The 14,312-nt window shown below is 61.3% G+C and overlaps 1 protein-coding gene across 1 annotated transcript in view; it reads right to left on the reverse strand.

The window, feature by feature from the left end:
• The window catches only part of MAD1L1 (mitotic arrest deficient 1 like 1), a 320,239-nt gene that overhangs the window by 182,621 nt on the left and 123,306 nt on the right, over positions 1 to 14,312 (reverse strand). Inside the window, exon 11 of the mRNA XM_047089198.1 lies at positions 14,036 to 14,180. Coding sequence (XP_046945154.1) covers positions 14,036 to 14,180 — 145 coding nt within the window. The remainder of the gene's footprint in view (positions 1 to 14,035; positions 14,181 to 14,312) is intronic.

Here is a 14,312-nt window from a genome sequence, read left to right on the forward strand (position 1 = left end):
CAGAGGCCTGCGGAGGGATGGCGGGGGGCCCAGGAGGCAGGGGCATGGGCGGGGGGGTGTCTGGTCCACCGTGCCCAACATAGCGCGTTCCAGGCGGAGCACAAGGAGAAGGTGCTGGGCCCAGGCGGCCCCCGCTGGATGAGGCCATGGTTTCCTAGCTCCGATGGCACAGGTACGCCAGGGAGCCGCAGATCCGGGGCCAGTGGTCTTGTGCAAAGGGCGTGAGTTAGTTGCCTCCCGCGACCAAAGCCAGGCGGCACCAGTTTTAACTTTTTTAAGCTATTGGGATTTCATCTGCCATTCACGGAACGGGGACACAGGCAGTCAGCCCGGGGAAACAGGAAAGCACAGGGCCTCTGATCACACGTACACCACGCAGGCCACTGTGGAAGAGCCACGCGTGCCTGGAGGCAGGGCACCGCCCCGTCTCCCCAAACTCGTGGCCCTCGGCGAAGGCACCGTTAGGTCTACACTGCCAGGGCACCCCGAGGCTGCTGCAGCCCCAGCACGGGCGGGGCAGGGGCCAGGGCTGCGGTCTCTCCTAGAGCGTACGGAGGGTGGGGAGGAAAGGAGACGAGGGTATCTGGGTGCAGCAGAACACAGCCTCCAAACCGCGCAAACATGGCCCAACGAGCAGGGCCAAGAGGCCACGGGCACGGGGCCAGGCCTGCCCTGACGAGTGAGAAGCAAGAAGGCACGCCTGCCCTCCCCTCGCGGCCCCTCGGGGTCCCGTCCTCCCCAGCCCAGGCACTGCCGGGAGGAAGCCCCACGCGGCCCCCCCGGCACCCCCCGCCCGCGCCCCCGCAACCCCCATCTTCATCAGTGTCTTCAAACTGCAGAGGGATAAAAGGCACTTTGCTTTGATTTTATTATATTCCCTAAAATTGCTTTTCTCTCTAGGTCTTTTCTGCCGCAACCTGGTTCCACTGCCCCCTCAGTGGATAAAGCAAGAATACCTGTGACAAGTCTGGCTTTCTAATGAATTGCGCAAACGGCACGCTCCCATAACAAAACAGGCCGACTTTCTTGGATATAACAAAATGGATATAACAAAAATGTCAGCCTAGAGAAGTAAACTGAAAGGACAATATATTAACACCTGAAAATTAAACTTTAAAGCCGAGAGGCTCCCGCTCACCTGTGGGAGGACGAGGGCCGCTGTCGCACTAAGCGGAACAAATGTTAAATCAGAAACCACGGGCCGGGTGACATCCGCTACCCTCCTGCAGACTTTCTTCGAGGAGCAGACAAAAGAGAAGGGAGGCATTTCAAGTAAGACAGAAGCAAGGTCTGAATCTGAGCCTGAATTTCAATCATGCCCGGGCCCTGCCCATGCAGCGGTGGGGGAGGGGCGGGGGGCTCCCAGACCCCAATTGATGGAAGATCCAGCAGCTCCGCTTTGCAGACCCCACCCCTCGGGAGCTACCAGCCTGGGCAGGACAGCAGGGTGCAGGTGTGGGGACAGCCGGACGGGCACCGGGAGGGCACTCGGTCAGCGTTTCTACAAGACCAGTAAACGGATCAACAGTGAGCGAGCTCCTCTGGGGGCGGAGGGGATGGAGGGGGACAGGACCGTGGTCGCTGGAGGCGGGCAGGCTGTGACAAAGACCAGGACTGGGTTTGGACAGCGGGGGGGCCTGCAGATACCTGCAGACACCTAGCCGGCTACGCTCCACACCACTGTCCGCATCTGAGCCTGGCACCGTGCAGATAAAAGCACATTTCAACATGGGCCCGATGACTCGGCTGCGGCACAATCCCGGCCCTGGTCGATCACAGGTCCCCACTGCACTGTCTCTGAAGTGGACGGGACTCTGACGTCCGGCACCACCCGCTGATCCGCAGCGCGCGTACCACCTGGGGGCCGGTGACGGGCAGGATCTGAGGCCCGGCACGGAACTGCTTACTCAAACCCTGCCTTTTCACGAGATCCCACCTGATCTGTACGTGCGCCCCCGAGGAGGCAGTGCAGAGCCACCAGGATTACTTAACCTCTCTGGTCTGCGGGGCGCTCACCTCTACCGCGGAGGAGGTGGGGGTGATGAGGCGCGCACTCCACACGCTGCAGGGCCACGTGGCGTGCCTGCCACAGCTACGCGAGTCCTGCCTGGAGGGGCAGGCTGCGCACCGGGACAGAGACGAGGGGGACGGCACAGAAGGCCGGGGTGCCCCCGGAAAGGGGGGGTCTGGTCAAGCCTCCTCATCTGCAGTCACAGGGACCGAGGGCACCGGTCCGGTTCAGCCTGGCACACCTTGGCAAGGCCTCCCACACCACGCGCCCGGTCAATGGGCCGCAGGACACCATCGAGGGCACGTGTGTATATGAGCCACCCTGACGGCGCAGGTCCCGGGGTAGGGCGGTGCGGACGGTGCTGTGGCGTAGAGGCCCTTCCTCCTCAGAAACGCCAGAACCATGAGAACAGACCGCACCCAGAGGCACGGACCGCCTACCCCAAGCAGGCGCGTCCCCGCCCACCTCCACGGCCACCTGATGGTGTCAAACCCACTGTCAAGAGGAAGGCCCCTCGGCACCTCCGCGTGGAGCGCTCATCACCGTGCGGAACAGAGCGTGCGGGGGGGGCCGGCTCTGGGTGGGGGCAGGCGCACGGCAGGATGGGCAACCAGAGCCCAAACTGGGCCTCGGGGGCACTGCACCCTCACGACCCGCACCAACGGTGCCAGCACCCTGCACGGGGCGAGGGGAGCACGAGAAGGCACTCTGGGCACTTAGAAGGACTGTTTCTCGGAAGACAGGACGGGCATGGAGCATGTTAAGTATTTCCTTCCACGCTGAGACCCGGAACGTGCAGCATTAAAAGGAAGGCACACAAGAGAAATCCCTTAATAAGATTAGGAGACTCGAGGGCTCAGAAGGAGGACGCAGGAAGAAAATAAGGACAGGGCGCAAAAGCAGCCGAGGTTTAAGGTCTTTCCCAAGAGAAATGGACGCGATCCGCGTTCACGGAGACAGAAATGTCGAGCTGCCAGCCACCCACCTGAGCCCAGGCCCCCCCAGAGGGAGGAGCCTGTGGCCACGGACAGGGCAGCTGCTGCGGCAAAGGGACCCCGCCGTTACACCCAGGGACGTGGGGAGGTGCCCCCATCAGCATCTGCTCCCTGCCCGGGGCTCCCCTCCCCCCAGGGCTCTTCCCCACACTGCACTCCTCCCAGCCCAGGGCTCATCCTCACCCGGGGCTCCTCCCCCAAAAGCAGTCCTCCCCACTCAGGGCTCCTCCTCCTCCTCTCATGGCCCTAGTTCCAGATGGTGCCACCTCAGGTCACATGCACGGTCACCCGGGAAAGGCAGACAGGTGCCCTGAGTGCCACTTTCAGGCTCCCGGAAGGTTTATTACCCAATTACACTCAGAGTTGAAATGAAAACAGAAGCCTGAGGTGACCTGACCAATGAGGGAGGCCTGAAGGCAGAGGTCATCAGCAGAGTCCGGGGAGGAGCCAGGCCCGACGCGCGTGGCTCCAGCCTCCAGTGGCCCGTGACCCCGTCGGGAACACGGCAACACCCCCACCTCGTAGAGCTTCTACAAAAGAGGAAAAAAAAAACACCGCGTGTGAAAAGCTTCACAAGAAGGCACGGCTTCCTCCAGCACGGCTGGTGGCGAAAGCGTTCAAAGCGAAACGCTTACCGCGCGATCCAGACACGCAAGTTGACGTTGCGCATCCACACAAAACTCCCACACAAGCGTTTACTGCAGCGTCCTTCAAAACCGCCAAGGCCCGGACGCACCAGCTCACCCTCGCCAAGTGAGCGCACAGGTAGGCTACGTCGCGCCCAGACAACGGAGCGGGAGCCTGCGCTGGGAAGAAACGAGCCATCCGGCCGTGAGCAGACACGGCGGAACCCTGAAAACATACTGCGAGAGCAGCCCGTCTGGAAAGGCTCCACGCTGCACGACTCCAACTGTGTGATGTTCTGGAAAACGCACAGCTACAGACACGGGGGCACATCGGCGGCCGCCCGGGCTCTGGGGGGGAGGGGGGGGGGAAGGAGGGTGAGCTCGCGGGGCACAGGGATGTGAGGGCGGTGACATCGTTCTGTGAGGTGACACCGTCATGCTGCACGCACGACATCACGCATCTGTCAAACGACAGGACACACGAGGCTGAGAGCCGGCACTAACGTAGGCTGTGGACCCGATTAATCATAACGTCGCCATCACGGTTCATCGGTTGTGACACACGGACCCGACTGATGCAAGGTGTTAGTAGCAGGACAGCCATCACTGAGACAGAGGAAGAGGATCATGGGAGGTCTGTACTCTCTGGTTCTTGCTCTTATAAACATAAATGGCTCGAAAAAATAGTCTATTAATTGAAAAACAATTCGAATACATCACACGTTGTATGATTCCATTTACTTAATATCGTTGAAATGCCAAAAACAGCAGAGACAGAAAACAGAGTAGGGGTGATGGGTGGGTGTAGTTCTGGGGGCAGCAGGCAGAAGGTCCTTGCGGCGGGGGCACTTTGGCGAATCTGCACATGGGCTCACATGACACAGAGCCCCCTACACACAAGCGTGCGCACACACACACACACCCCACAAACACCAAGCGCCTGGTTTTAATACTGTGCTGTAATCACAGGACAGGTTTTCACGGCAGAAGCTGGGGGAAAGATACGTGGGGCCTGTCCACTACCTTCACGACTTCCTGTGGATCCGTAGTTGTTAAACAAAACTCAAAGCCACCGACCAAGCTCTGGCACGGGAGGTTCACCCGGGCGCTCCTTCCCTAGCTGCCTGCGGCGCTCAGCAAACCCCCCGCAGCATTCCAGGCTCCCACTGGTCTGCTCTGTGCCCTAGAGGGAGGCGCCCTTGGGTTGCGAGCGAGAGGCTGTGCAACGGCCCCGGCTCACAAGTGCCCGGCGCAGAGCCTGGTGCGCGGGACTCGCTCCACCACAATCTGCGGGACAAGAGGGCCGAGGAGAGGTGAGTGAGTCTGGGATCTTCCGATCCCTTTCCAGGTTCCCGTCTGCCTGCGCTGTGCTCTGAGCGCAGGAAACCTTGCCTGAAGGTCAGCTTGTGCACATCCAGAGAGAATGTGAGAAAATGCTTCAACGGAACGCAATAAAAATAACCCACATCGAAACTGATGTAGTAGGCATTTTTGATAAAAACTCTTAGAAAAGAACAACAAAGGGGGTGCCTGGCTGGCTTCTGTCAGCGGAGCGTGCAACTCTTGATCTCAGGGCTGTGAGTTCGAGCCCTACGTTGAGTACAGAGATTGTTTAAAAAAAAAAAAATCTTGAAGAAAAGAAACGAAACAACACATAGCAGGGGATTCCATTAACGCAATGAAGAGTATCTACGAGAAACAAACAGCATGTGTCATCCTCGGCGGTGAATTACTGAAGCTTCCGGAGATCTGCATGAGTCAGGGACATCACCACTGTCACTTCCGCGTGACAGCCGACTGGCGGCCACGTCAAGAAGACAGGGAAAGGACAAACAAGGAAAGGCACGAGGACCCGAGAGGAAGAGGTGTGCCGGGGTTATGCACCGACACGAGGCTCGTCTCTGCCCACGTAGCGAGGTCGGCAGGACTGCCACGCACACGGTCAGTGCGTGTGCAGACACCAGTAACACACACGCACACACGAGATTCTCAGAGACACCGTCAATGCTGCACCCAACATAGAAAATATGCAGGGAAATGTCTAATAGCATGCATCTACGATGTTCTCATTCAGAACACAAAGTCCAGGTGTCATTTCTTCCCAAACTGATTTACAAATTCCCTGAATCCTTATCATGTGCCAGCAGTTTTCCACATAAATTAGCACTCTGATTCCGAAATGCGTAAGGACAAGCAAAGGACCAAAATTAGCCAAAATCTTAAAGAACAACAACAATTTTGAAGGTTCGCTATCAGGTATTAACACATCATAAACGGACACATGGTGGTGTTGGCGAAAAGACAGAAAGGGCCGACGGAACAAGAGAACCCAGAGGCTGGACTCCCCACGCCCAGTGCCTGGTGGCTGGTCATGGCCACATGACACCACACAGGGTAAGGGATATCTCTCAGTAAATGCTCCTGGGCCAACTGCATATTCAACAGAGAAAAAATAATCTTTAAAAAAAAATTTAATGTTCTTATTTATTTTTAAGACAGAGAAAGAGAGAGGGAGAGAGAGAGAGAACATGAGCAGGGGAGGGGCAGAGAGAGAGGGAGACACAGAATCCAAAGCAGGCTCCAGGCTCTGAGCTGTCAGCACGGAGCCCAACGCGGGGCTCGAACTCACAGACCGTGAGATCGTGACCTGAGCTGAAGTCGGACGCTTAACCGACTGAGCCACCCAGGCAGTCCGAGAAAATAATCTTTTAAAAAATTTTAAGTGAGGCATAACCGACACGTAGCATTAGTTTCAGGCGGGCAACGTAACGACTCAGCGTTTGTATATGCCACCAGATGACCACGAGCGTGAGTCCAGTTAACATCTGGGGAAAAATGATCCTGACACGTGCAGGCCAGGTTAGGTCACCCGTAAAAGGTGAGGCCATAAAGCAGTTAGAAGAGCACAGTTAACTATCCCCGTGACTCTGGTAGCAAAGGTCACGGTCATTAAGCTCACCAAGGCTCTGAAAGCGTCAGCACAACGGTAACGAAATCAGCCCGCTGGACTCCGCTGACATTAAAGCTGCTCCTCGTCAACAGACACAATTCAGAGGGAAGCAACAAAGCCGCAGACCGCGAGACGCTGCGGCCGCATCTCCGACAAGCGGTTCGTGTTCAGAATAAGGAGAGAACTCGTACAACTTCAGGAGCAAAGGGCAATCAGCCCCTAAACCCCGCATGGGGAGGGCCAGCTCCCACGCGTCCTCCCCACCCCTACCCCCCCCCCCCCCCCCCCCCCCCCCCGCCCAGAGCACGACTGAAGCCAGAGTCTCAAGGTTCTGGGGCAGACCCAGGTTCTGGGCCACACACGGGGTCGGGCGTCCACAGAACGGCCTGCAGTCCCGCTGACACGGTGCGTGGGGATCCCCAGCCAGCCAGCACTCCACACCCCTGCATGCCCGACACAGATGGGGCCACCCCTCCCCGCCCCCAGGACGTCTACCCCACCAAGACCACCACCCAGGAGGACCACCACCCCACTCAGGGACCTTTCAAAGGCGGGACATCATCACTACCTACCACGGACTCTGACTCCCCCTGTAAGTAAGGCCCAGTGACCCGTGCCCTCCTCTCAAAGACCACTGCACTCTGGAATCTGGGGTCAGGGAACGGTTAGGATGTAGAAAAGAGTTGAGCTTCTGTTTTCATTTGGTTTTTTTAATTTCTCGCTAAAAACTTACCTTTAACTGCTCGGCTTCTATAAATAACAAGATTCTATAACCATATTGTGGAATATTAGGGGCCCACTGGAAATAGCTCATCTCAAATAGGAAAATGGTTTGTGTTCACCCACTTCTGGAAGGCAATTTTCAATCGCTTAAAATAGTCGTGGTATTTTACCAAGGTGATTACACTCTTAGCTATCAGTAACAATTAAACCCTTAGACGAGAGCCGCTTAATAAGGTCTCAAAATAAAACCGCGCACTCCAAGCACTGCGTACCGAAATGTCAAACACACAAGCAGGGCCCTCGGTGGACACGCGAGCCCAGAGCCCACGCTGCGGCCCCGCCGTGTGGCAGGGGCACCACACACACCGCTCTGTCCCGGGGGACGGGCAAGGACAGGGAAAGGCCAGCAACCGAAACACCCCAGAGGTGCCCTGACGAGGAAGCATCTGAACAGGAGCCGCCGGGCTAGCGTCTGACACGCTGCGGAGCCCAGGTCACTCGAAGGTGAAGGTGGACGTGCACCCGGCACCGAGCAGGGAGCGGCGGGCTGGCCGCGCCCCTGCACAGTCGGGCCTGATAAACAGCCTCATCACCCGGCTGGCTGGCGAGGCGGGTCCCCGTGAGCCGGGCCCGGGGCTGTGCAGGAGATTGGTATCGACCCATCGGGAACGTGCCTTCGAGCGACAGTCAGTATAAGCCATCAGTCAGCGCGAGGCAATCAATACCCACTCTCGCCCTAACTCAGCAAGGCCGGTGAGCGCAGCGGGTCAGGGTGAAGACTGAATTAGGCCAGGAAGTGCCACTGGCTTCCAACCTGCTGAGACAGGAAGAATGGAAATTTCCTGCCTCGGGACCCGAGCGGTGACCTTGCGGAACAGAAAATGCCCGAGAAGGAAGCTGGGTGCTTCCTACTCACAAAGGCGGGGCGCGGTCTGAGCACGGAGGGGGTCACACCTCCCAGCACCATCATGAGGCACCTGTGTGGACGGGGACTCCCCCGGGGATTCTAACGGGGGGCGGGGGAACCACGCGTGTCAGGGAGAACCCCAGTGATCTCGGCAAACAGAGAGGGTGTGGTGCTCGCTCAGCAGGACGCCTACGGAAACAGGGGTACAGGGCATGGCCGCTGTGCCCGGCAACAGGATGTCTCCGAAGCGCTCCACGTTTTCTCCTGTCGACAGGCAGCGGGCAGACCGTCCCAGGGGACTCACTCGCTGTGAACGCAGGACGCACCCGCCCCCGCAAGGGACTGCTTCCCTGAGCTGCCCCACCGCCCCCTCCAACACACAGAAGTAAGAGTACTTTGCAAACCCACAGGACGTTCGTGTGAGTGACGCCGGCTTCTCTCGGGCTCCAGCGGCTGGGGTGCCCCTTCCGGGTGGCACAGCCCTCCAGCCCACCCCGGCCCGCCGCGCAGGCCCACTCCCCGCGTCGGGCAGTCTGCCGGCCTGGTAGGCGCCTGAACCTCCGAGTCTTGGCGTCTACAGCACCTCCCGCCCTTGACCGCACGCGTGGCAGGCCAGGCCAGGAGGTTTCTGCAGATGGAATTACGTCAGGGACCCTAAAACTACGGGACCACGCCGCCCATGCCGGCCAAGCCGCGTGAGCTCTGAGAAGCAGGGAACTTCGCCAGCGCAGCCGGGAAAGGAAGCCGCCGAGATGTGAACCGTGACAGGACATCAACGGCCTGTTGCTGGAGGGACCACAGGGAGAGCGTGAGCAAGAACGCGAGCCGGCGCCAGCAGTGAGGACAGCTGGCACAGAACAGGACCCGTGGTCCTACAACCACACGACCGAGTTCCACGACAAGCCCAGCGAGCCTGGGCATAAACTCTCCCGGCGGCTGGCAAGGGTGAGGCCGGTACCTGCCGCGGGCTGGTGGGGTCTGGGGCCCAGGGCGCGGCCGGGCCTGCCCACAACTGCCAGATGACACACTCGTGCCAGTCCCACTGCCACGGCTATGGTACCACCACAGCAGCCACGGAAAACTGGCGAACACGGGCTCCTCATAAGGAAGAACTTGGCTCGCCTGGCGACGCCACGGTCCCCCGCCTGCAGACCAAGTGGGAGCCCCAGCCACCACCTCCGGCCCAGCGAGGAGCAGCCCATCCCTGGAGACACGGGCCCGGGGGTCGGGGACTCCCAGGGGGCCACGCTGCAGGGTTCCACGAGCGCCCTGCTGGGCACCCACCCCGAGAGATGAACACTCAGGTCCACACAAAACCTGTGGGCCATCACTTCGAGCAGCTGTATCTGTGACAGCAAAACCTGGAAATGACGAAACGCCCTGAGCGGTGCAGAGTCCCGCTCGACAACAAAGAAGGACCACTTGCTGACCCAAGTGCGACCCAGGTGGACGAGGGCCACACGCCGAGGGGAAAAGCCAGTCTCAAAGGGCCCCGCGCTGTATGATTCCATGCTGACCACGTTCTTGAAAGGACAGAACTTTGAGGACAGAAAACAGATGAGCAGCTGCCGTGCCAGGGTGCAGGAGGGGAGGGTGTGCCCACACCTGCAGGGGAGGCCGTCTGGCACCCTGAGGGCGGGGGTGCCCACGCGGATCTACATACGCGTGCACCAGGATCAGAGCGTGGCACCAAAATTACATGCCACGTCATCACCGGGGAAACCGTGATGGGTTAAGGGACCCTCCTGTGCTATCCTCGCAACTCCCAGTGATCTACGATTACTGAACAAAAACAAAAAGCTGAAGATACAAAGTCATCACCCGGGGCTAACACGCTGGGTGAGGGGTCGTGGGGGGTGGGTGGTGGGAGTCGGGGGTCAGGGTGGCAGGAGAGGGGCTGGGATTACCCACGTGCTGTAGGCTGGAGGCAGGCACGTCCATGGGAACACGCGTCTGGTTCATGAGAGCTCGGGGAAGAAACACGGGGAGATGTTCACAGACGCGTGTGCACATGTGAGTTGGGACACATGCTTCCCGGCCCTGCGAGCTGAGAGGCCACGGAGAAGCAGCGCACTCATGCGGCTCGCGGATCCTGACGCCGTTCTCCGGGGAAGGGGATGGGGTCCTGGAGCGGCGGCTGGCGCCGGGGTGGGTGGGACACACCTGGATGAGCCCAGGGCACCTGGCGGCTCCCAACAGCAGGGAAGTGGGGGGGGTGGGGGTACACCCCCACACTGACAACTGAAAGAGCTCCCGGCGGCCAACGGGACAAATTCAAGCAGCACGGCGGTAAAACCCAAACCTACGACACATCCCCGGGAGCCTGCCTGATACGCCTAAGCGTCCGAATTAACGGATAAACGGAAAGCAGACTCGAACCTCATGCAGAAGAGTCCAGAATGGAGCTACTGCGCCCTCTAGGAGGGGCGTGACCCCCAGCCTCCAGGTGTGGCCGTGCACCGTGGAGGGAGAGACCCGGCTGACCCGGCATAGCCGGGAAGCAAGGCCAGTGTCCACACGGGGAAGTCAGGCTACGGCCGGGGTGCTTCCGTGCAGAGCTGCCCCGTCCCCCGGGAGCCTGGGAGGAAAGCCTGGGACACACCCCCGTCCAGCACCTGCCACGGGACGCCCGCGCCGCACTCCGGGCGGTGGGCTCATCCACGCAAGGAGTCCGAGAACTGTCATGGCCCGAGGAGAGGTGACGACTCACCGTGGGGGGGGGGTCCAAGACAGAGAAAGGGCTGAGGGGCAACGAAGCAAACGGGAGGACGGCACAGACTTCAGTCAACGGCCCTGGTCAAGCCTGGTCCCCGAGCGGTGATGACCGTTTCAAGACCATTTTGGTCTAAATCACAGACTATTCCAGAAAATAAGTTTTATTAAAAATAAAAACACGAATGGTCTGAAATCAAGTAAGACCCCATCAGCAAGCCCCACGGGAACAGCAGTCACCCACCCAGCTGGACACGAAACGGGACGGAAGCCGCGAGAGCTCGCCACGACACTGGCCAGACAGCCCCGAAGATGGAGCTCCACACGCCCCCCTGCACGCACAGCGGCAGTCATAGGCTCCCCGCTAAGACCGCCGGACCAGCCACAACACCCTGTGGCCAAGGCGCCACGGGAGCCTGGGGTAAGAAGGGGCTGTCCCAAGGGGAGGGTTGGAGAAGGTGCCTTCCGGACCGACGGGGAACAGAGACGCAGCCCGTGCGCACATCCAGGCGGGACACTGTGCCCCAGCTGTGGTTCTGAGCGGTGCACGTGCGGGACGGGTAGGCGGCAGACAAGGCGCTCCAGGCCGTGCCCCACGGCTCAGGCCACCGGCGGCCCGCCGTCCACGAGGCCCTGGAGGAGGACGGAATGAGCCACACGCACCCACCACCGGCAAAGCTCCACCAGGGTGACCGCCGACCTGCCCAACCAGCCTCACCCCGGACGCCCTCCACGAACCCTCGCGAAGCCCCCTTTCCTAAGACGGCCGCACACTCCACTGCCCACGTGCGACAGCACTCTCACGCGGCCTCACACGTAGGACCCCCGGTCCAGGATGGGGGGCTGCTTTCCCACGGCACGGGTGACCCGGGGCCCCCCACAAAGAGGGGATGCTCTGCACCCGCGGCTCATGTTTTCCCTTTAGAACTCGTATCACGTCTGGAGGTCCGTCCCTCGTGCCCCCCCACCCCAATTTCGTCCACATCCAGCCTGTCTCTGGCAGCCACCAACCTGCTCCCCGTGTCCGAAGATTCGCTGTGTCGTGTCGCTCGGCGGTGTCCTCCAGGCCCGCCTGTGGTGTCACACACGGGCGGGGTTTCCTTCTCTCCTGTGGCTCAACGATAACCCGTCGGGCACCTACCCGGCGCCTCCTTCCCCCGCCCAGCGCTGACGGGCACCGGGGCCGCGTGGCCATGAGCGATGCTGCGTCAGGGGGGTGCAGACGTCCGCGCCACGCACCAGATTCCCTTCCTCTGGGTGGGTGCCGGGCGGGGGCACGCTGGAGGGTGCGGCAGGCCGGGTGGACATGCCTCGGGAACTTCCACTCTGTCTCCTCCCTGTGACTCTCGTGAGCGCTGTCCCCGCGGAGCCCTCTGGCGGGCACCCGGGCCGCTTCGGTGCACGGCACCGCTGCTCATCCCGGGGATGGGAAAATGGGGACGCAGAGGGACCGAGCGCCTTCTCCAAGGTCACAGGTTAAGGTCCCCTGCCCGTCACCCCGGAAAAGCCCGTGCTTGCCACGTCACGGACCGCAGCCCGTCCTGGCCTCTCGCTCACAGCAAGTCAGGCGCAGACAGCCCACGCAGCCCCGACGTGCCGAGGCAGCTGTGCCGTGGACGTGCCCTCCCGGTGGCTGTGCCTCCTGCCCCAGCTCCCTCTGCCCGCGTTCCTGCCCATCCCCCCGTCTTCCACGGAGCCAAATTCTGCGAGTGCCCCTCTCAAACCGAGCCCTCGGGCCACGGCTCAGCGGCGGCTTCCGCTCCCACGAAAATCCCATCACGGTTGGCATGTGCGCGCGTGTCCCTCCTGCCCGTCCAGCTAGACTACAGGCACTAGAAGGGCCGTGACCCAGAACCTGTGCAGGTGACCTGGTGGCACGCAGTACGTGCTGGGGAGGGGAGGGAGGAGGTGGGGGCACGAGAAGGCGGCTCCAAACCCCTGTCCGTAACCGTCCACGAGCACCAAGGCCACGGGACCGCGTCCTCGTCTCTGCCAGAGGCAGCCCAGGCTGCGGGGGTGGCCGCCTGCAGAGCCAGGATGACAGGGGTGGTACCCAGGGCCTGTGTGCAGAGCTCGGCTGAGCCTGACCTGGGAAGCCCTGGACCCAGGGCCCTGAGGGATGCCAAGGCTCTCGAGGGACACCACGGCACGGCAAGGAACGTGCTGGAGAAGCCACAAAATGGCGGGCGCTTAGCAGCTGAAATACGACCTGTCCCCTAAAACCTTCATAACCAGGTGGCCCCAGGGCCAAAGAGCCTCGGTTTTCATTAGAAACAATCTGGGCCATCGTGGCCTCACACTGGCCCACGCGGCCCACACGCGGCCCACACCAGGCCGGGTCGGGCGCAGGCGGGAGGGGTTTTTGTCCAGCGAGCTGGACACCCCGTCCGTGTCTGGAGAGCGTGTGGGGACAGATGCAGTTTCTCTCCTCCCCGTCTTCTGAAACTTCAGCATTCACAGCAGCATTTAAATGACGCCGTCCCACAGAAAACCCTGATCTGCGCTCCAGCGGGCTCCGTCCAGCCAACGTGGGAAGCTCTGCAGGCACAGGACGGTCAGAGAGAGCCCGCCCCACACACGAGGCCCAGTGCATCTCGGCCCCGGTGAGAGTTCTCAGTCCAAACCATGGGCCACAGACCCACCGGGATCTGGTCACTGAAGGAGGGGAAGGCTGCTCTCACCCGTGGCCCGGGGAAGGGGTCGTGACCCCGGGTCAAAGTGCGGCCCCGGCCGCCCCACCCCTCACCGGGAGCGCTAGGTTGCCGGACGGCCATCCAGAAGGGGACCCACACCTGGGCCCTCCAAGTCCCAGAGGGACCTCCGGGGTCTGGAGAAGTCTTTGCTATGATTCAAGAACCCCGCGAGCATCGCGGGACGGAGGCACAGCCTGACGAAGCCCCGACTCCGCAGGGAGGCGGACACCTTCTGAGGGGACCCCAGGCAGCCGCACACGAGCCCGACGGCCCGAGGAGCCGGACACTCCTCACCGCGGTTAAAACCGCCCTCGGGCTGGCGGCGATCTCGGGAAGCCTGGATGTGGTGGGGACGGGCTGGCGGCCGCCGGCCAGGGGAGCAGAGGCCGGGACGGCGGGCCCCCGCCCGGCCCCGTACCTTCGTCAGCAGCAGGACCCGCTTCTGGAGTCGCCGGGCCAGGGCCTCCTGTGTCTCCCGCCTCTTCCTCTCCTCCAGCAGCTGGCCGCTGGCCTGGCGGACCTCCTCCTGGAGCTGCTGCCGGACCTTCTCCAGCCCACGGGCGCTGCAGGGAAAGGAGACAGGGCAGAGCAGTGAGGCCTGGCCCGCAGGATGGCGCCCCCGCCACGGCCCCCCCGGGACCAGGACGAGCCCGTCACGTAGGTCCCAAAATAGAGCCGCACGTGCAACCGGCACG

This window comes from Lynx rufus, unplaced genomic scaffold (genome assembly GCF_022079265.1).
Source record: "Lynx rufus isolate CCGP_SWC_20201006 ecotype Redwood Valley unplaced genomic scaffold, mLynRuf1.p SCAF_27, whole genome shotgun sequence".
Lineage (NCBI taxonomy): Eukaryota > Metazoa > Chordata > Mammalia > Carnivora > Felidae > Lynx > Lynx rufus.